The sequence below is a fragment of the Ceratotherium simum genome, chromosome 16 (genome assembly GCF_057802395.1).
Source record: "Ceratotherium simum simum isolate JZ-2026a chromosome 16, ASM5780239v1, whole genome shotgun sequence".
NCBI classification, from domain to species: domain Eukaryota; kingdom Metazoa; phylum Chordata; class Mammalia; order Perissodactyla; family Rhinocerotidae; genus Ceratotherium; species Ceratotherium simum.
The window spans coordinates 43085590-43108546 of NC_141915.1; the positions used below are offsets into that span (position 1 = coordinate 43085590).

Here is a 22957-nt window from a genome sequence, read left to right on the forward strand (position 1 = left end):
GCCGACTCGGAAGACTACGAGCCCGCCCCGCCCCCGGGACCGCGCCGCGAGGCCCCGCCCACCACGGGCCGACCGGCCCCATGCCCGGAGTGACGCCGGCCCCGCCCACTCGCCGCCGCGTCCGGGACACGCAGCTCCCCGCGACCTCGCACTGCCGGTGCCCCGACGGGCACGCGTGCCAGGGTGGCGGATCTCCGCGTCGCGTGTGACCTGGCGGCAGCACCGCACTTGACAGCGTACACTCACAAACTCCAACCCACCCGTCCCTCGGCCGAGCGCTGCCCTCGGAGTCCCAGCGCTTCATCTAACTTTTGCTGACCTGCGTGGGTAACACTCTTCCCCTCTTTCTCAGTGTCGTCGTCTGCGTGGCGGCGGGGGTTTGAATCAGTTCTTCCAGGGCCGCGGGGCGATCAGATAGTGATGGCAAACATTTACCCGCCGGGCTCCTTGCTGAGGTTTCACAACTGCATGGCGACCGTATCAGACAGGAATTAGCATCATCCCCATTTTGCAGATAATCGACTGAGGCGCAGCTCCAAAACCAGCCGACGAACTGCAGGGTACCGTGCAGGTGTGGGCAATGGAGTTAGACGAGCGGTAACCCGGGAAAGACATGCTGGATACAGAGAAAAGTCTAGCCCGGGGACCCGGGGGCCGGGAGACCCGGGTTCAACTGGGCTCGACCTGGGCTTCGTCCTACCTCCGCGTGACTTTGGGCAGGTTACTACACCGCTCTGGGCCTCGGATTCCTCCTTCGCACAGTGGGAGGACTGAGTAGGGGAGAAGGGGACCGACATTTTTGTGTTGGTTACTCTCACACTGTTATTTCTTCTAAGTGTCAAAGCTTTTAGAAGTAGATTATTATTGACCCCATTTTACGGAAGGTGAAACTGAGGCTCAAAGTTAAGAACCTGGAATTCGAACCGGCCAAGTGCTTTTCCCCCCGCATCAGGCTGGCTCCCCGGTACAGGTGGGCTTAAATCCTGCGCTGACGTCTCTGATCCCGCTTGTCAGGGAGACACATTTCTTCCCGGGCCAGTCTCGCACCGGAGACCCCACCACCTGCCTCGCCTTTAAAACTTTTGTGCTGTCGTGATTATTTGTCCTAACACGGGAAAACTTAACAGTGTGCGAGCCTGCGCCTTTAAGAAGGCTAGGCCGTGACTTTGACGTCACCAGCTTCCCCGCCCCTCACGCCCAGAATGGTTGCGTTCGGGCCTGGAGCTGCCCAGCCAGCCGGCGCACGCCGGGTTAGCACGTGGATTCCAAGGGGCCAACCATCACCTTTCCCTGAGAAAACGCTTTGCGGCTCCCCACCGCTTGAAAGCCCGAATTTGGGGGCAGGGAGAGTGCAATCTTGGAAGAGTGAAGTCTCCGCTAGTCTAAAAGGCCCAAGAGAATGCACCTCTTCCATTCCCATCCCACAACAAGCCGAGGTCTGAAATGACACAAAATCATTTTATAAACTGATTTTATAAGTTAAGGCCTTAGAACCCAACCTCTATTAAGGTCTTTTACAGCCTCAAAGTTATGGTTTACCTGAACAGCTTCACAGCCAACAGCCAAAAGACTACTCTCTCCATTTTACAGAGGAGGAAACTGAGGTCCTTCTGTGTCATGACTCCTAGTGTGGAGTAGAACCCAGACTTCTCCCATCTCCCATTTTACAAATGAGCAAACGGAGGCCCCAGAGTTCAAATTGCACCAAGGTCACTCAAGTGAAAGAGCCAGAATTCAACCCCCACCTACCTGAGTCCAGAGGAGCTCCCACCCCACCCCGTTCTCAACCGGGCGCTCTGCTCCCTGCGGTGACCCGCTCACCTGCCAAGGTTTCATCTCTTCAGGCCTCAGGCCCCAAGAACTCCAAGATATACAGCGTGCACGGCAGCACCACTTACCTGCCTGGAGATCAGAGCACGTGGGAGGTAGGGACCTGGCTCCAACTCGCTGCCTCCTGCAGCGCCTGTGGGACCTCTAGCAAGGATCTTAACGCCTCTAAGCCTTAGTTTCCCCATTTATAAAATGAGCTGATGGTGATAATGCACCTACTCAAAGGAATTTTGTGAGGATTTAACGAGTTAATAGCTGTAAAGTGCTTAGACCCTTGTCTGGCGTGTGGCAGGCACTCACTGATTATTACTGTTATTACTATTATTATTATTATGGATTGCCCCCCAGGGACCTGTGGCACAGAAAGTTCTGGAAAGGGCCTTTAGAGACCAGAATGAGGTTCTGGTCCTATCTCTGCCTCTTAATGCAGGCACAGATAGTAACAACTCCTTACCCCTTCCTCACAAGAGCCAAGACCACACAGGGGCAAAGTAGCACAGCCAGGACTCAAACCTGGTGACCTCAGAGGCCCGCCCCGTGGTGCAAGTGGTTAAGTGCGCGCGCTCCGCTTCGGCGGCCCGGGGTTTGCAGGTTCGGATCCTGGGTGCGCACCAACACACCGCCTGTCAAGCCATGCTGTGGTGGCGTGCCATATAAAATGGAGGAAGATGGGCATGGATTAACAAGACTGGCCCTAACGCCCAGGGCCAGTCTTCCTCAAGGAAAGAAAAAGGGGAGGATTGGCATCGGATGTTAGCTCAGGGCTAGTCCTCCTCACACACACAAAAAAAGAAAAACCTGGTGACCTCTGAGGCTCACTTTACCCCCAGTAGAACGAAGGGCTTGCACTCTATTTCTGATTTTCTTCTTGCAATAGAATGCCTCAAAGATCTGTCGCTACACCTCGGTTTCCTCATCTGAAAATAAAGAGGATGTCACCTGTCCTGCCTCACTTACACACTTTTAGTAGAAGTTACGTCTGTGAAAGCCACGTGAAGAGTTGACAGACACCCCTGTCAGGGACCCGGAGCTGAGTAGATCATGTGCCTTCCTCCTCATTTAAATGCTTTGAGGCTTAAAAAACCCAAGGGCGTCGCTGGTGTGACCAAAGCCCGGCGCAGTGGCAGCAGTCTGGGCAGACGGGAGAGGTGATCCGTGGGCGATGAGGCACCACCGGAGCTGGTAGAGGCGTCTCCCAAGGATGATCATGGTGGCGGCAGGGCGGAGCAGGAGCCTTGAGATGCCATGGAGCTCTGGAGCCCTGGCTAGACCTGCCTGCCCAGAGGAGCAACCTAGAGGCCTGAGGAGGAGAAGGGCCCTGTCTGGGCTGACTCAGCTGCAGTTCACGCTGACCACACACCTAGTTGTCATTCCAGTGGCAGCATGCGGCCCCCTGTGGCCTCATGTTTCCATCCTCATCAGATGGAAAAACAGAAACTCCTCCTTTCAACTGTAAAAGGGGAGAAAATAGTACCAGCCACCGAGCGAGCGTGTTGTGGAGACTGGAGGACAAGTCCTTGCCTGGCACCGGGGGAGCAACATAAACAGAAGGTAGTTTATTGTGAGGCTGAGTTCCTCCAGGGCAAGCCTGGGGCAGGGGCGACGTCCCCTCCAGCTTGCACTCCCAGGGCCTAGGAAGACATTTATGGGGCTGACTAGGGCTCAGATCCTTCCTGTGGACCCCACCAACACCTGTGAGTTCAGGGCCAGCACTGTCCCCACCTAGAGCTACCTTCCTGGAGGCAGGACCCGGGGCTGCAGGACCCCTGAGCCGGAGAGGAGAAACCCAAACTCCTGGCCCACAGCTAAAGGCCAACTCAGATCTTTGATCAGACCCGAGGGGCTGGAGGGGAGGGGGAGTTATAGAGGACTTTATTGGGACAACTGGAGAAAATCGAATGAGGCCTGCCCAGTAGTTATTCCTTTATCAATGTTAAATTTCTTGAGTGCAATAACCATGCTGTGGTTTTGTAGGAGAATGTTCTTGTTCTTAGGAAATGCACACTGAAGTGTTTAGGGGTGAAGGTCTGCAACTTAGTCTCAAACGGTTCAGCAAAAATAGAGAGAAAGCCAGTGTAGCAAAATGTGAGCAACTGGTGACTCAAAGTGAAGTTACATGGTGCTCACTGTACCTTTCTTGCCATTTTTCTGAAGTTTTTTAAGTTTTCTTCTTTTTTTTTTTTTTTTTTTTGGTGAGGAAGATCAGCCCTGAGCTAACATCCATGCCAATCCTCCTCTTTTTGCTGAGGAAGACTGGCCCTGAGCTAACATCTATTGCCAATCCTCTTTTTTTTCCCTTTTTCTCCCCAAAGCCCCAATAGATAGTTGTATGTTGTAGTTGCACATCCTTCTAGTTGCTGTATGTGGGACGCGGCCTCAGCATGGTGGGACAAGCGGTGCGGTGGTGCGCGCCCAGGATCCAAATCCCAGGCCACCAGTAGCGGAGCACGCGCACTTAACCGCCAAGCCACAGGGCTGGCCCCTTTAAGTTTTCAAAATAAAAAGTTGGTGGGGAAAGGGATTTCTCCCTCTGAAATACAGATGCATTACTTATAGAATCACAAAGCAACAAAGCTGTCTTTTGTTTGAAGGTTAAAGAATAAATAAATGTAATAGCCAGGATCAGCCCACCTGGGGAAAGGCCCCTTGACCTCCCCCAGGGCCTGAGAAGGTGGGTTGGTGAGTTTCTGGAACCCAAGGCTTCAGTGGGGGGACCCTGGGAGTGGTCCGAGGAGGGGGTCCCCGGAGGGGAAGGGTCCTGGCTAAGACCTTCCAGAATTGCCACTCCCACCCTCCAGTCTGACTCCCAGAGCTCTGGGAACAGGCTCTGTCCTGCTCTGCTGGAGGAGTGTGGAGTAATCTACCTCCGTGGAAGGCGGTTTGGGGCCATAACTATCAAAATTCCAAATGCCCAAACCCTGTGACCCAGCCAGGCCACTTCTAGGAATTCCTCCTCTGATGGTCTTGCACACGTGTGAAATGACACACCAACTCGGCCTTCAGAATGCCATCAAAAGCGAATTATATGGCAGTACCTCCATATGACGAACACCACGCAGCCTGAAAGGGATGTAGAGCCACATCATGCTGTAAAACAATCTCAAAGATAGAGTTAGTTAAGTTAAAAAGCCGGCCGCTGGAGAATCTGCTGGGCAGCTGTTCTCGACTGGAGCGCTACTGCCCCCTAGGGGACATTTTGGAAATTTATGAGGCCATTTGTGGTTGTCACAAGACTCGGCCCTGGCATTTGATGCTAAATGTCCTATAAAGTGTAGGACAGTGTGACCCAACAAGGAATTGTTCCGTACACCTCTCAACTTTCCTCTGTCTTTCTGGACAACCAGAGACATGAGAAATCTGTTCATAATTATCTGACCTGGAAGCTAGCTCTATTTCACTCACATCTTTTTTGAATGGTTTTAGACTATATTGAATTTTCCAGGAATAAAACTACCATGCAATCCTAGGAAAATTTGGCTTTGTCTCCATCAGAACTTTACCAAGGATCATTCAGCGTTTCCAACAGTCTCCTCTCGGTGGCCGCCTGGCCTGCAGGAGCTGAGTTGCTGACACTCCAGCACGGAGTCTGTGTTCATGGTTCTCCACTGCCAGTGGTTCCCGTGCATTTGCGAGCTTCTGTTCTCTCAGGGAGTCGAGCCTGAGCTTTCACATACAGAAATACGTATTATTTTATTATAAATTACTTCCCTTTTATTTTCCTCTATACTATAGTTTGGACTTTATGCAAATTTCTAAAAACATTGTGCACAGGAAAATTATATTATCTACGAATTTCATTTCTGAAAATTTATTAAAGGAGAGTTACAAGACATATGTCACCAAAAGCAGACTTTGGATCTGATTCTGCTGAGAACCTCAGAAAGGACCATGAGCTCACCAAGCACTGCTGGGTCCTGTGTAATATCATTGCCTTCTGGGGGCTGCGAGTCCTACTTCTTAGTGTGACCGAGGCTGCCTGGAGTATGTCAGCCACCAGACCAGTGTGGCCACACCAGGGCTGAGCCCGGGTCTCAGTGACTCAAAGGAGGAGGAGCTGTCCCAGCTGGGCCTGGGTGGAAGGCCTGGCTTGTGTGTGTGTCTCTCTCTTTTTTTTGTTTTAATTTATTAAGCATTTTTTTCTCTCTCTTTTTTAAATTTTTGAGTGTTCGTTGTGTGCCAAATACTGTTGTAGGTACTGGGATACAGCAGGGGACAAGCCACATAAGGTCCTTGCTCACACTTTCTAGTGCAGGAGACACAAAGAAGCAAGTAAATAAATAAGACAATTGCAGACAGCGAGGACATCTGTGAGGGCATTGAAACAGGTCATGTGGTAGAGAGGGCCTGAGACGGCCTAGGAAAAGGGAGAACTAGGGGGTCAGAGAACATTGATGGAGATTAACCCATGATGACGTTCAAGGGAGGGCAGAGCAGGCTGGGATGACAGGAAGGGCTGAGATGCGGGGCCAGGATGTCACAGTAACTTACAGTGAAGGACTACTGTGATGGTTACAAACACAGGCTCTGGGCCAGACCTGGATTCAGTTTCCAGCTTCACCCTTTTCCAACTACATGACCTCAGTCAAGTTGCTTAACTTCTCTGAGTCTGACTTCTTTCATTGTAAGATGGGGATAATAATTGTACCTACCTCACTAGTTGTGTTAAAGATTAAAGGAGAGCTTGGTACAGAACCGGCAAAACGTGCATCTCAATAAACATTAACAGGACTCACTTTTTTTTTTTTTGTGAGGAAGATCAGCCCTGTGCTAACATCTGCCAATCCTCCTCTTTTTTTGCTGAGGAAGACCGGCCCTGGGCTAACATCCGTGCCCATCTTCCTCCACTTTATATGCGACACTGCCACAGCATGGCTTGCCAAGCGGTGCGTTGGTGCGCGCCCGGGATCCGAACCGGTGGACCCCGGGCCACCGCAGCGGAGCTCGCGCGCTTAATGGCTTGCACCACCAAGCCGGCCCCAAACAATCTCTCCCATTTATTTATTTATTTTTTTAAAGCGTTTTTTTTTTAAATTTTATTTATTTATTTATTTTTCCCCCAAAGCCTGAGTAGATAGTTGTATGTCATAGTTGCACATCCTTCTAGTTGCTGTATGTGGGACGTGGCCTCAGCATGGCCGGAGAAGGGGTGTGTCAGTGTGTGCCCGGGATCCGAACCCTGGCCACCAGCAGCGGAGCGCGTGCACTTAATGGCTAAGCCACAGGGCCAGCCCCAATCTCTCCCATTTTTAATGTGCCAGTTTACAAGATCTCTTCACATCCATCACCCCATCTGAACCTCACGTGACTGTGTAGAGGGCACGTGGGGGTTATTGTGAACCCATTTTACCGAGGAGGAAACTGAATCTCAGAGGAGTTAGGTGACCTGTCCAAGTGACTTGGAGCAGGTATCTCCTGACCCCAAGGAGGCCTGCCTGGAGAAGGGCCAGGGGAGCTCAAGGGGGCTGGAAAGGCTGGGAGGGAGGATCAGGAGCCTGGGATTGCAGGGAAAGCTCTGGGGTCTGATCGACTTGGACTGGGATACCAACACCATCACTTAGTAGGCGGGTCACCCTGGATAAGACCCTCAGTGTCTCACCACTGTGAATGGAGATAATACTCTGCAGCGTTGCTATAAGAACTCAGGGGTGTGTTGTACATAGCAGGCATGCAAAACGCCATCCTGCTCTTCCCTCCACTCCCCCTGCCCCCAGCTGTCTAAGCTCATCATCCTCCCAGCTCTGACAGTCAACGAGTCAACAGTGCCCACAACCCAAGCTGTCCACTTGCTGCCCTCAACAAAAGCTAGGCTCCCACTCCAGGAGTCCACCAGCAAGGCAACCACTCAGGCGCATAGCTGCCCCCAGGGGATTCTCAAGTTCAGCAAAAGGCACATAGTGGGGAAGGATGCTCCCTGCACCCACAGGGAGGCATGACGCTGGCCCGACCAACAGGGCCCAGCCCCTCCCAGGCCCTCCAGGGAAGAGACAGGGTGTCCTTAGATGTGGGCACAAGGCCTGCAACCCAGAGGAGCTTGGGAAGGGTTTGGAGGACCTGAGCCCCAGTCTTGAGTTTGGCTGGATTTTTTTTTTCACTCTAGTGGGGTCAGATTTTATATCATTGATTTTTTTTTTTTTTGTGAGGGAGATTGGTCCTGAGCTAACATCTGTGCCAATCTTCCTCTATTTTGTATGTGGGACACCACCACAGCATGGCTTGATGAGCGGTGCATTGGTCCACGCCCAGGATTCGAACCTGTGAACCCTGGGCCGCCAAAGCGGAGCACGTGAACTTAACTACTACGCCACCGGGCTGGCCCTATATCATTGATTTTTTAAAGTTTAATAGGAAGATGAATTCCTTAGTCCTGAAAAAATGAAGTTTGGTTGTCAAAATTCTTTCAGACAGGAGTGATGGAGAAGAAAATGACAGTTTATTGAGGAACGACTACATACAGCCTGGCACTTTACAGTTTTGTTAGCACATTCAATCCTCCTGAACACCCTGGTGGGTAATTACAATGACTCCATTTCACAGATGAAGGCGTTTAGGATCAAAGAAATAAGCCCAGGTCACCCAGCTGGTAAGAGGCAGGGGTGGAATTTGAGATCAGCAGGCAATGACGAGGTCCCGCTGCCCGGATCCCAGACCATTGTCCAGGTTTCTGGGAAAAGCTGACTCCTGTCTTCTGGCACCTGCCACCTGCCTGTCCTGGAGTCCTGGAGACTCGCTGGGATCAGCCCTTGCCCCCACCAGTGAGTTCATCTCCAGATCACTTCACTGCTCTCAGAATACAAGAAACTGGGGCCGGCCCTGTGGCTTAGAGGTTAAGTGCACGCGCTCCACTGCTGGCGGCCCGTGTTCGGATCCCGGCACGCACCGATGCGCCGCTTCTCCAGCCATGCTGAGGCCGCGTCCCACATACAGCAACTAGACGGATGTGCAACTATGACATACAACTATCTACTGGGGCTTTGGGGAAAAAAAGGAGGAGGATTGGCAATAGATGTTAGCTCAGAGCTGGTCTTCCTCAGCAAAAAGAGGAGGATTAGCATGGATGTTAGCTCAGGGCTGATCTTCCTCACAAAAAAAATAAATAAATAAAAAAAATAAAAAAGAATACAAGAAACTGAAACTTAACTGTGAGCATTTCCTCCTTCTGTCGCAGGAGGCAGATGCTGGCTCCTCCCACATCTGGATGGGGCAAGAGAAATCAACCAGGCCCATCCTCCCCATTCTCCCACCCCCTATTCCATCCCATTCTCCCACCCCCTACTCCATCCCTGGGGGACTGATTCTTCTTCTGCCACCTCTGCCCTTGTCTGGCTGAGGGAACCTGACGGTTTCAGTCTGAGGGGTGCCCCGCACAGGAGTCTCAAATGGACCGGGTGCAAAATGCCCCAGGCGTCCAGAGTTCTGGACACTGGGCCAGCAGGATGGGATGGGGTGCAGCCACATGGGGGATCCAGCTGGGTTTCTGGGAGGAGAGACCTGTGGGCCAGGGCTAGGGAGGGGAGAGTAGGTGGGCTGAGGGGTGGATGGGCAATCTCCCAAGCTAGGAGGGGCACTGGGAGTGCCCGAGGGGAGGACTCACCGCAATGGTGGCAGCTTTGTTAATTGAGTGTATACCTGGCTCAGTCCCTGTGCTGAGGGCTCCTCAGGCATTACCTCATTCCATGGAGGGAAGTGGCTCATTGTTAGTGTCCTCAACATACAGACCAGGACGCAGAGGCAGAGAGGTAAGTCAAGTCACACAGCTCGTATGTAAGAGGCAGAGGGAGTGGAGAGGAGGTCCTCACTGAGCACAAGTTTCCTCATTGCATAGAAAGGGGATTGAGCTAGACGAGGGGTTCTCAGACCTTGCACATCAGGCCCTCTGTGGCTGCAGAAGCTCCCCGGGTGATTCCAACAGGCAGCTGGGGCGGAGAACCCCGGGCCAGAGGCTACCTGAAGGCTGCTCCAGCCAGGGCCTCTGCAGGGCCAAGTAATCGGCTCCCCTCCCAAGCTTCTCCTGCCTGCTTCCCCCTTTCCCATTCTCCCCTCCCCTCCCCCTCCACTCACACCCCGTACCCGCACTCCACAGCTGATTTAAAGATCCCCTCCAGCATCACTCTATTTGCACAGAGAAGTGGTCCTGCCCCCAGGGCCAGGTGGAGCGGCAGCTCACTGTAGACTGAATCTCCCAGCCGCTGGGGAGCAGGGCATTGCTCACCCACTGCCCAGATGAACACACAGAGGCCAAAGGCGAATTGAGAACTCGCATATGCACACTAACTAGAAATGCAAGGAAACTCACAGAAGAAACTGTGAAAGAGTTTGAAAGTGCAGGTCTTGGTTAGGAAAAGAGAGAGGACAAGAGTGCTACTTTGTGTTATAATTTGACTAAAATTTATTTGCATGTTACACTTTGTTAAAAATAGAAATTGATTAAGAAACAACAGCAAGGGGACCAGTCCTGGTGGCCTAGTGGTTAACTTCGCATGATCTGCTTCAGCGGTCCGGGATTTGTAGGTTTGGATCCCAGGCGTGGACCTAGGCACCACCAATCAAACCATGCTGTGGCGGTGTCCCATATACAAAATAGAGGAAGATGGGCACAGATGTTAGCTCAGGGCTAATCTTCCTCGGCAAAAAGAGGAACATTGACAATGGATGTCAGCTCAGGGCCAACCTTCCTCACCAAAAAAATAGAAATTGATTAAAAAACAACAGCAAGGGAAGTAACCTGCCCACTGGCACTGGGCAAGTTCATGGCCTCGGCTGCCACAGGAACCCAGGTCTCCTGACTTGGTTCAGTACTTCTGTTGCCAAATATCCTGCCATAGCCTCTGGCCTGGGCACTGGGCACAGTCCTGACTCCCCTCCCCCACACCCACCCAGAGGGCCTGGAGGGCCCAGCAGAGCCTCACAGGCACAGGGTCAGGTGCCCAATGATGCGGGTCGTGCCTCAGGAACTGGGGCAACAATTGCTCACTCCAAGGTGACTCAGGCAGGAAGGGGAAGGAAGAGGTGTGTGTGAGGGAGAGGCTGCTTCTGTGCCCTCACTCCAACCTCAGACTTCACGGCAGCCAGATTCAGCAAATAAAAATACAAGATTCCCAGTTAAATTTGAATTTCAGATACACAATGAATAATTTTTAAGTATAAGTATGTTTCCAATATTGCATGGGACATACTTACACTAAAAAAATTCGTTTGTAATCTGAATTGTGTGTGTGTGTGTGTGTGTGTGAGGAAGATCAGCCCTGAGCTAACATCCGATGCCAATCTTCCTCTTTTTGCTGAGGAAGACTGGCCCTGGGCTCACACCCGTGCCCATCTTCCTCTACTCTATATGGGAGGCCACCGCAGCATAGCTTGACAAGTGGTGCGTCAGTGCGCTCCTCAGACCCGAACCCACAAATCCCGGGCCGCCGCAGTGGAGCACACAAACTTAACTGCTACGCCACCGGGCCAGCCCCTGAAATTCAAATTTAACCAGGCATCCTGTGTTTTACCTGGCAATGCAAGATCCTGGGGGGAGATAGCCTCTGTCCTGGGGTAGCTGTGACTCTTCTATGTGGACAGAACAGTAACTCTGAATGAAGAAAACCCTGAGGGGTGATTGGAAGAAACAAGGAGAGGCTGAGAAAAGTGGAAGACAGGATAGAGAAGGGAGCTGCCCAACCCCTTTATCCAGACCATCACCTCTGAAAGCAGCCCTGGGGCTGACTGGAGGAACCTCTTAGCCAGAGGGACATATCCAGGGGTCTCTCCGTGCCAGGCTCCTGAGTGGGACCTCCTGTCAATTATGGTGCCTCAATCCAGCACAAGCCTGGTATCTGAGGTCCAGTTCAGCTGGGGCTGCAGCAGGAATAGAAATGAACAAGGAAAAACATATTTATAACTTCTTAAGCAAGGAGGGAAAAAAAATGCAGAAGCCACAAAGGAAAAAATTGATTGCTAGATTTCCGATAACATAACAACACAGCTTCTGACCGCAAAAGATACCATAAATAAAGATAAAAGACAAATGACAGATTGGAAAGAAATATCTGCACCATATGTAATATCCAGAATATATAAAGAGATCTCATAGTCCAACAAGAAAAAGAAAAACACTGTAGAAAAGTGAACAAAGGATAATATGATGGTTAGATTTATGTGTCAACTTGGAGGGTGTTTTTTGATGAGATTAACATTTAAATCAGTGAATTTTGGCTAAAGCAAATTGCCCTCCATAATGTGGGTGGGCCTCATTCAATCAGTTGAAGGCCTGAATAGAACAAAAAGACTGGCCTCTCCAAGCAAGAGGAAATTCTCCAGCGACTGCTTTTAGACTTCTTCTGCACAATCAGACTCTCCTGCGCCTCCGGCCTGCTGGCTCACATTGCAGATTTTGAACTTGCTGGCTTCCATTGTCACGTGACTCAATTCTTTTCAATAAATCTCTTTCTATATACACATCAATTGGTTCTGTTTCTCTGGAGAACCCTGACTAATACAGATAGGAACAGGCAATTCACAGAAGAAATACATATGCAGAATAAGCATAGGCAAAAATGCTCAACTTCCCTAGAGATCAAGGGAATGCAGATAAAACAACCAGGAAATATCTTCTGTCATTAGATAAGCAAAAAAAATTTTTTAACTGGCGTATCCAATGTTGGTGAGTATATGGGAAATAAGTTTCCCAAATAGTGTGACTGGGAATGTAAACTGGAAAAATTTTCAAGACTGGAGAGGAGGTCCTCACTGAGCACCAGTTTCCTCATTGCATAGAAAGGGGGTTGAGCTAGATGAGGGGCATTAACATTTCAAATGTGCATACCCTTTACCCAGCAATGTTACTTTTACAAATTTAACTCCCACATGTACACTCAAAGACATGTTCACAAATATTCATTGTATAATTGTTTGTAACTGCAAAAAATTGGAAACACATAAAAGTCCATTAAATGAGACTGGTTATGGCCAGCCCCAATGGTGTAGTGGTTAAAGTTCTGCGCTCTCTGCCTTGGAGGCCCGGGTTCATTTCCCAGTCTCGAAACCACACCACCCGTCTGTTAGTTGCCAGGCTGTGGCAGCGGCTCACAAAGAAGAACTAGAAGGACTTATAACTAGGATATACAACCATGTACTGGGGCACTGGGGAGAAGAAAAAAAATGAGACTGGTTAAGTAAACTACATAACATCTATAGCATGGAACACTTGGCAACTGTCAAAAAGAAACTGATAAATAAATTAAAAGACATCCCATGTTCATGGATAGGAAGACTTAATATTGTTAAGATGGCAATACACCCCAAATTGATCTACAGATTCAGTGCATTCCCTATCAAAACCTCAGCTGTCTTTGCAGAAACTCATCCTAAAATTTGCATAGAAATTCGAGAGGCACAGAATAGCCAAAATGATCTTGAAAAAGAAGTTGGAGGACTCCCATTTCTGTCAATTTCAAAACTTGCCAAGCAGCTATAGTAATCAAGACAGTGTGGTACTGGCATAAGGGCAGACAAATAGATCAATGGAATAGAACTGAGAGTCCAGAAATAAACCCTCACATTTACAGTCAATTGATTATATCAAAATTAAAAATCACAAGGCCTGGCCAAGGGGGCTGGGAGGGCTTAGGGAACGGGGCAAATGAGGATAGACACTTTGATGTCAAATCTCTTTGTGACTCTGGAAGTTTGCTTCTTTTCAGTCTTTCCTATTCACAAAATGATACTCCCTCCTTAAAAGCAAAAAGCAGAGGGAGAGAGATTCCTGAATTGGAGGGTTTAAGGACACTGGAACATTTCTTGAGGAATGTGGGAGATGTTCTGCAGTCCTCATGGGAACTGTACCCTCTCCACTGAAGTGGAGGTTCCCTGCATCTAGTGTGAGAAGCTGTTTAGTAACTATATTCCACATTTCCTTGCCATAGTGATCAGAGTAACTGCATATGATTCAAGTTCTTCTGAATGCTCAGGTTCATACTTTGACTATTAACTACTGTCCTTTAAGAGTAATGCTGGTAAGGCCCATTGAGTCTTCCAGAACTGTTTCCCCCTATACTCAGTGTCCCCGGGATGTTGGGTTTCTAAGTTCTTCAGTCTGCTTTTTACAATTTTTCCTATTAAATGCTTTCAATCCTTGCTAAACTCAAAGTGATTGCTTCTAGAAACTTCCACCCATACATCCCCTGATCTTTCTATAATCTACTTTTACTGGGAAATCAGATGACAACATTTATTTAAAATACATGAAATAAGAGAAAAGAGGCTCTGTGGGAGGAAAACTTTGAGTTCTTTCATGGAGAAAGTTTCTGATCCTTTAGAGAGGGTTTCTCAACCTCAGCACTACTGACATTTTGGGCAGAATAATCTTTGTTGTGGGGGCTGTCCTGTGCACTATAGGAAGTTTAGCAGCATCCCTGGCCTCTGCCCACTAGATGCACCTCCCCCCAGTAGTGACAACCCGGAATGTCTCCACACACTGCCAAATGTCCCTGGTGGGCAAATCACCTCTTTAAGGATTTTGTGATACTTGTTTCAGTCACTCTAGTTTTTTTCTTTTTCTGTATGTATTTTTTTCTTGTTCTGTGTAGTTCTGATTAATAGGTACATTTATTGATCTGCCTAACATTTCATGAAAAGTGTGTGTGTGTATGAGCTTCGTCAATAGAAGCATAAGCTGTACCTTCTTGCCTCGGGATACAGAGGAAAGAAAACATGCACAAATGTCACTAGCCTGCAGAATAGTCCTGACTCTCAGGAGGAGCCTTATCCACTCTCTGGACCTTCTCTGGCCCCAGGCTGAGCACTGCTTCCACTCAATTCCTCAGCCCTGCCACTGCTTCCCTACCCAGACTCCCATCACCCCTGAGCGTGGCTATTTGTTCCCTACCCCAGCCTCACCCTCAGCGCTCTCCATCTACTCTGCATAACCAACACTCCCCTTCCTTCCCAGGCACCAGGCTTTCTCTGGGCCTCTCCTCTCTCCCCGTGCATCTCCTATCACTCATCTCGGCCTGGGCCAGGCCCTCTGGCACTGAGCAGTCTGCCTCCTGTTGCTGGCTAATCTGTTCTGTGTGGTACATTTTCTCTCCTCACCCGACCTGTCAATTCCTGGAAGGCAGGGCCGACTGAAACTAGGAAGCCACTTCCACTATGCACCCACCCCAGCCCAGCCTTGAGCCAGACACACAGCAGCTCCTCAAGTCCACTACACTGAACTTGGCATTCAATCCCTGCCCAAGGCTGCCCTTCCCATCTGGTTTCCTAACGCTCCTCCCATCACCCCCTGTCCAGCCACTTCTCCAACCTCTCCCCACCTGCCAGTTAAAGTCCTCCCAGACTCAGCTCAATAAGGTGCCTCCAAGGTGGAACTAAATCTCTTCTTCCCCGCCTAGAGCCAACCTACTACCTCTTCCCATACACATCCATAGCACTTGGCACACGCCCTTGTACCTTAAATTAGATTTAATCTGAGCCTTCCATTCTCCACCCACCCACACCCTGCTGCGAGCACCTCGAGGAAAGTGCCTGAGGGCTGTTCATCCTTGCCCTCACAACTCTCCTTCCATCCTCTTTGGGGCCTGGCCGGCCAGCATTTAATCTGAGTTTGTTGAAGAGAATACAAACAGGATGCGCAAATGTCCCAAATCCAGAAGTGGACATCCTGTAAACGCCCTTGAACGCACTCTCTAAGGGGCAGCTCCCTTGGCTGTCAATGTCCCCAGACAGACGCTACTCCATCTCGGGCAAACTCTACCAGGCGCCCACAGAAGGCGGGGAGGCGGGCACCCCCATCCCGGCGGAGCAGGCCAGGGCATCACATGCTTTTCCAATCACATGATCCCTGGAAACAGGGAGTGACGAGAGAGAAACGAAGGGAGGGAGGAGAGCGAATTGAGTAGGAAAGAAGCACCGCCTTCCAGCCTAGCCCCGCCTCTAAGCCGGCGCGTAGCCAATGGTAGCGCGACACCCCGGGCCGGCTGGCCAATGGCAACTGAGGTGGGAGGGCCATTGCGCTGCGAGGCCCAAGTCCGTGAGCTCCCGGGCTGCTGCTATCCAGGGAGCGCCGACCCTGACGCAGGTAAGGCGGGCGGCGGCACCCACCTCTCGCTTGCTCCTTCCCAGGGGCCCGCCCAGGGAGACACGGAAGCTTAAGGTTCCTCCGGAGTTTCAGCCAGGAGATAAGGGAAGAGTCGCTTAGAGAGTTTGGGGGATTTGCGATGCACTGGAGGGAGTTTTATGGGGGGTGGTAGTAAGCAGTAATTGCAGTGACCCCCACTAGAAGGGAGCTCTCTCCCCTCCAGCATCCCCGGAAGCTGCAGCCGCTTCCTCAAAGCAGGGACCACTCCATTCTTGAGCCGGTTCCTCCCCCGTGGGCAGGTGCTGGTGGTGGTGGGTAGTCCTCGCGGCAGCTGGGAGCGAGAGAGACGCCCACCCCTGGTCCCGGAGCTCAGAGGGCTGGGAGTGGGACTTGAGACCCTGGCCTCCTCAAAGGTAGCAGGGACTTGGGAGTGGTGACTGAACCCCTGGGTTGTGTCTGGCTCTCCCTTACTTCCTCTCGTGGGGGGTGGGACAAGCTGACTTCCGCCTCTCCCTGCCACTTTTCCCTGCTCACTCGCAGTTGGGTTGGCTCACTTTATGGGAATCTCTCTCCTCCTGGCAATCGGAGTTGGGGGGTGCCACCTAGTGGAAGATGACGGAGATGGGGGCTTGAAGAGGCTCCTGTCGTCGCTCTCTACTGGGGCAAGGTGGGGTGGGGGTGAGAGAGGCCTCCACTCAGAACCCTACTGAGAGGAATTAGGCCTCTCCTCCTCCATCCCTGGTCCTGTGTGTGCATGTGCGGGCATGCGTATTCAGTAGATGCATACACTATACTCCCTAACCTCAGGATACCCAGGAAGGAAAATATACATACATAAATCACTAGGGTGCCGAATAGTCCGAGGTCTGTGCAGACACGCATCGCTTCTTGCCTAAGCCAGGGCAGTGGGACAGCCTGTGGAGGGTCGAGGTTGGACTCCCAAGAAGTGGGTGGGCCGGCTGTGTATGCCTTGCCTGTGAGCTGTGGGCATAGAGGAGAGGGTGAATGGGGCTGTGGCCCAGGACTGTTCTTCTTCATCCTTACCTGGCCGCGAGATGGCTTCCTGGTGATGGTCTTTGAGCTGGGGAGGGGACCCTGAGGAAAGCCAGGTGAGGGAGAGGGGATGTGAGGGCCTGGGCCAGTGCGATTCCCTGCCACACACTGTGTGCTGTGTCCACACACAGACTCGGGGGGGAACTGAGGCCCGGAGACAGGGAGCAACTTTTGAGGCGCTCTCAGTCAGTGGTGGCAATTCTAGGACGAGGACCCAAGTGCAGTATCCAGGCAGCCCCTGCACTCCCCATGTCTGTCCTGCCTGGTCCACCTGCCCAGGAAATGCCTCTGTCGCCTTCCTCTGCTTGGACCCCAGGCCTCTTCCCTCCTGGGGTTTGGGGTCCATTCCCGGGCACTGTCCATCATGCCACTTGTGAGGTGAACCCAGGTCCAATATGCTCTGGAACCATCAAAGCTTGTCATCTCCATGACTTGATATGTGACATGAGCATGTTACTTAACATCTCTGAGCCTCAGTTTCCTCCTTTGAAAAGTAAAGGTAATAATTACTACTTTGGATGGTTGTTGCAAAGAATAAAGAAAATAGAGTGTTGTAACTGGCTCCCAAGGGGTTCAATAAACATATTTGGTTTTGCCCCTCTAGGCAGTGTGACATCCCCTGGACCTGCCCTATTCAACCAGCAGGGTGGTGGCACTTGGGGCAAGAGTTGTAGGAAGTGAGAGGCTGCTCCCCCCCCGGAGAGACTGAGGCTCGGTTCCTTCTGACTGGGATCTGCAGTCAGGTGGGCACATGTGGTCTGTCTCTACCTGTGGCTGAGTTTCGGCTCCAGGGTAGGGGGAGAGGCAGGGGTAAGAGGGTGGTATCTTTGGGGAGTCTGAAAGGGCCTGGTGGTGTTGGGGGTCCTTAGAACACAGGTGTCTCAAAGGCTGACCCAGCCTCTGTGTCCCCTTCCCTGGGTGGGGAGGGGACAGTCAGTGGGCGGGCTGTGGCTGGCCTCTGGGGAAGGCAGCTGAGACTCCACTGGCCACTGCACTTCCCTTTTCACAACTTTCTCAACCCTATGGTTTCCCATGTCATCATGTGACCTCCCCTCCCCCGCCAGCAGGCCTTAGCAGGGTGCAGGTGTGAGCACAGTATTGATTGAGGAGGCATCTGGAGGGGCTGGCTGCGGAAGTGGAATCCTGGCTTTTCTTCCGGGGTGGGGGACTCCCTCCTTGCACCCTAGCCCTGTCCTCCTATGGCTACTGATGCCTTCCCCACCCCCCACAGGTGGCCCACATCCCCACAGATCAGACCCACAAAACTCATAAATCTTCCTATCACGTGCCCACATCTCTACACACTCACCCACAGAGACTCAGGTGTTAAGCCACATGGTGGGGACAGAGATTCACACGTGTACTCGTCAGCATTCATGCTCATGGGTGTACATGCGCTGGTGCATGTGTGACACACACACAGGACATATGTAGGAAGCTGAGTCTCAGGCCCCACACTTTCTTGCTGCCTGGACAAGGAGTTGCTGGGGAGGCTCAAGTAGCCCTGGGCCTGGGGCTGGGGAGTGACTGGCCCCAGAGTCAAGGGTGGCATAGGCTTAAGCTGGTTGCCAAAGGCCTCTTGTTACTTTGCAGGCAGACTATGTGGACGCTGGTGAGCTGGGTGGCCTTAGTGGCAGGGCTGGTGGCTGGAACACAGTGCCCAGATGGTCAGCTCTGCCCTGTGGCCTGCTGCCTGGACCCAGGAGGAGCCAGCTACAGCTGTTGCAATCCTGTTCTGGTGAGTGCCCTTCAGCCCACGCCAGAGCTTGTATCATGGGATTTCCCAAAGGGGCATCTTGGATTGGCCAGAGGAGGGGGACAGGCTTGGGTCCTTCAGTTTATCCTCTCCTCTCACTTCCCAGGACAAATGGCCCACAGCACTGAGCAGGCGCCTGGGCAGACCCTGCCAGATAGATGCCCATTGCTCTCCTGGCTACTCCTGCCTCCTCACCATCTTGGGGACCTCCAGCTGCTGCCCGTTCCCAGAGGTGAGGGTTCCATTAGCTCAGTGGAGGGGCCCAGATTTGCATTTACACTTTTCCTGTGCTCTCCCACTGCCGAGTAAAAGGGCCTAGCTGATGCAGGCATCTTTGTGTCCCACAGGCCATGTCATGTGGGGATGGCCGCCACTGCTGCCCACGCGGCTTCCACTGCAGTGCTGACGGGCGGTCCTGCTTCCGAAGATCAGGTGCGGCAGGGGTGGAGGTGCAGGGCAGGCAGACAGGCAGCATGTAGAGCCTGGAGCACCCAGGAGCCCAGCCAGCTGGGTGACCCTGATTCCTGGCCTCATGTCCTCATTCATGTGGCATCTCTACTAAGCTGCCCTTGCTCTGGACAGAGGGGCAGCACTGGGGCCAGGAGCGGGCAGGAGAGAATGTGAGACTCCAAGCCTGGGGCCAGGCATTGCGGGGGTGGGGAGAGGCCAAGCTGCCCAGCTAGTTCAATGCCAACCCAGTCAATGGATGCCCCTGCCCTGTGCTGTATTGCTGCGGCAAGGACTGGCTGGTGGGGAGAGTGGGTTAGGAGTGCCTGGGAGAACACTGAGCCCTAGAGCCAGCCCCCCAATCACCCTGTAGCTGGGCCTGCAGGCCCTGGTGCCAGCAGCTCCTTGAGTGATGAGGAAGAATGACCTTCACTGAATGGGTTGGCAGAATCTTGGGTCATCCTGTCCACAGATACCAACTCCTTGGGTGCCGTCCAGTGCCCCGGTAGCCAGTTCGAATGCCCCAACTCCTCCACGTGCTGCACTATGCTTGATGGCTCCTGGGGATGCTGCCCCATGCCCCAGGTACAGGTGTGGGAAGATAGGGGGAGGGGAGAGGGCAGTGGGGGCAGAGACGGAGTCAGGACCATCTCTCATCAGGCTTCTTGCTGTGAAGACAAGGTGCATTGCTGCCCGCATGGCACCTCCTGTGACCTGGCTCATGCCCGCTGCCTCACGGCCACGGGCACCCATCCCCTGGCAAAGAAGATCCCAGCACAAAGGACTAATAGGGCAGGTGAGGAGGTGGGAGAGCATCAGGTTGGGGGTTAAGAGTGAGTGGGGGCCTCATCTGGCTCATAGCTGGGGAGAAGTCCCGTGTCCCCCCACCCCGGCTGCCCCTCATACCTCTCTCCCCTTCCAGTGGTCATGTGCCCTGACGCACGGTCCCGGTGCCCTGATGGTTCTACCTGCTGCGAGCTGCCCGGTGGGAATTATGGCTGCTGCCCAATGCCCAATGTGAGTGAGGGGCTGTAGCCAGTTGGGCTGTGTGCCCACAGCCACCTGGCCTGGATACCTACCTTGCAGGGACTCCGGGGGGGTGCTGTCTGACTAGTTGTTGCAAGTGCCTGGCTGCTCAGGACTCATGCCACCCCCTAGTGGGGGACTGGGGCAGTACCAGCTGTCAGCCTGGCTGCTCCCTGAGCTCCACTGAGACTGGAAGTCATAAAGACCCACCCCCGCCCCCACCCAGGCCATCTGCTGCTCCGACCACCTGCACTGCTGCCCCCAGGACACTGTGTGTGACCTAATCCAGAATAAGTGCCTCTCCAAGGAGAACGCTACGGACCTCCTCACCAAGCTGCCGGCACACACAGGTACCAGAGGCAGGCCACAGACCCCATTCCACCTGCACCGTGAGGAGGAGCTCTCCACCAGGCTGTTCTGGGAACAGACGGGGGTGAGGGACTGGCCACATGGAGGGGCCAGGCAGCTACAGCCCCCTTTCCTCCACACTGGGCCTAGCCTTAGGATCACTGCCTGGGGTTGGCCTAAGCAGTGCCTTCCATCCTCAACATGTGGTTCTAGCTGTGGAGCTGGCAAAAGGTGGGCACCCCGGAGGGTCCCCAGTGCCACTGCTGACCTGTCCTCCCTGCCTCCTTCACAGTGCGGGAGGTGAAGTGTGACATGGAGGTGAGCTGCCCAGATGGTTACACCTGCTGCCGCCTACAATCGGGGGCCTGGGGCTGCTGCCCTTTTGCCCAGGTACCCAGGAGTGGTGGGTCGGCTGGGCTGAAGAGAGGGTGGCAGCCAACTGGGCCCCTGTGCCCACTGTCCCCTCTCTATCTACCCTAGGCTGTGTGCTGTGAGGACCACATACACTGCTGCCCAGCCGGGTTTAGGTGTGACACAGAGAAGGGTACCTGTGAACAGGGGGCCCGCCAGGTGCCCTGGATGGAGCAGGCCCCAACCCACCTCAGCTTGCTGGACCCCCAAGCCATGGAGACTGATGTCCCTTGTGATAATGTCACCAGCTGTCCTTCCTTCTATACCTGCTGTCGACTCACGTCTGGGGAGTGGGGCTGCTGTCCTGTCCCAGAGGTGCATGGGTAGTAGAATAGCATTGGGGGGCAGTGTCTTTGCCTGGGCAGGTGGCCAGACTCCTGTTACCTTGCTCTTCTGGTCTCTGCCTAGCCTACGGGTAGCACACCAGCTCTGTCAGATTCATCCCCAGCTGGAGGAGCTGTGAGCAGGAGAGGTGGGCTGCGGTGGGGGACAGCAGGGCGGGTAGGGGCTCAGTGCTCCATCCCACATAGCAGCATCCTAGAGCATCCTTTTCTGCCACCCCCAAAGGCTGTCTGCTGCTCGGACCACCAGCACTGCTGCCCCCAGGGCTACACATGTGTGGCTGGGGGGCAGTGTCAGAGGGGGAACAAGATGGTGACCGGACTGGAGAAGATGCCTGCCCGCCGAGCTTCCCTGTCCCACCCCAGAGACACGGGCTGTGACCAGTTCACCGGCTGTCCGGTGGGGCAGACCTGCTGCCCAAGCCTGAGTGGGCACTGGGCCTGCTGCCAGTTGCCCCATGTGAGTGCCCCTGGATAGGGGAGCTGAGTCCCCGGGGGTAGAGGAAGACGAGAGTATAATGCTGCTCTGTCCCCCCCAGGCCATGTGCTGTGAGGACCGCCAGCACTGCTGCCCAGCTGGGTACACCTGCAACGTGAAGGCCCGGTCCTGTGAGAAGGAGGTGGACTCTGCCCACCCGGCCGCCCGCCTGCCCCTTGGCTCTCACATGGGTGTAGGGAACGTGAAATGTGGGGAGGCGCACTTCTGCCATGATAACCAGACCTGCTGCCGAGCTAGTCGAGGGGGCTGGGCCTGCTGTCCCTATCGCCAGGTCAGTGCCACCCCCCACCCTGGGGCTGGGTATGGGCATGGGCCAGGTCCTGCTCTGTCGAACTCTCACACTTCTCTCTGACCATCCAGGGCATATGTTGTGCAGATCACCGTCACTGCTGTCCTCCTGGCTTCCGCTGTGCGGCCAAGGGCACCAAGTGTTTGCGCAGGGCAACCCTGCGCTGGGACACTCCTCTGAGGGACCCAGCCCCGAGACAGCTACTGTGAGGAGAGACTGAGGACTGAAGATACTGCAGCCCTCGGGACCCTGCTCAGAGGGTGCCCACTGCTCAGGCCTCCCCAGCACCCCTCTCCCACCAAATTCTCCCAGACTCCTCCATTCTGAGTCCCATCTTCACTGTGGGAGGTGGGGCCTCAGTCTAAGGCCTTCCCTATCAGAAGGGGGGCTGTGGCGAAAGCCACATTACAAGCTGCCATACCCTCCCCCAGTTTCTGTGGACCCTGTGGCCAGGTGCTCTTCCCTATCCACAGGGGTGTGTGTGTGTGTGTGTGTGTGTATGTGCTGCAATAAAGTTTGTACACTTTCTTAACAGTGTCTAATTTGGCCACCCTCCCTGCCCTCCCCAGGGGACCTCGGAGCAAGGGCCCCCATCCAGTGCCCACACTCCCCCTACCCCATAGAAAGACACGCACGGAGCTAATCTCACCAGTTTTATATCTGCTGTTGCCCACAGAGATCCCATCACATTGTCCCCTAGTCCCCAGAGCCACCCCAGCCACCAGCCCTGTGACATCGTAGCCCGGAGGTGGGCTAGTCAGCAAGCAGCACCCGCTCCCCTCCCAGGGGTCCACAGAGAATGCCCCCTCCCTTCCCAGCCCTCACACTAGCAGCTGAGGCCCGATCACCCCTCCTGCCTTCCCACAATAGACCTTTCTATGTACAGCCACGTGTATAC

The 22957-nt window shown here is 53.3% G+C and overlaps 1 protein-coding gene across 2 annotated transcripts; it reads left to right on the forward strand.

Moving 5' to 3' along the window:
- The first annotated feature begins 15801 nt into the window (after positions 1-15801).
- GRN (granulin precursor) lies at positions 15802-22587 on the forward strand. Of its 2 annotated transcripts, XM_087441267.1 has the most exons (14): positions 15809-15889; positions 17547-17685; positions 18536-18680; positions 18805-18930; positions 19046-19130; positions 19618-19730; positions 19806-19941; positions 20068-20162; positions 20398-20521; positions 20812-20909; positions 21000-21245; positions 21498-21731; positions 21811-22041; positions 22131-22587. In XM_087441267.1, exons 3-14 carry the CDS (start codon positions 18543-18545, stop codon positions 22266-22268), a joined length of 1764 nt encoding a protein of 587 aa, XP_087297393.1. In that variant the 5' UTR covers positions 15809-15889; positions 17547-17685; positions 18536-18542; the 3' UTR covers positions 22269-22587. The 2 variants fall into 2 exon arrangements, with proteins under 2 accessions (XP_004432618.2, XP_087297393.1); XM_004432561.3 differs by lacking the exon at positions 17547-17685 and having other exon boundaries at positions 15802-15889.
- The last annotated feature ends 370 nt before the right edge of the window (positions 22588-22957 follow it).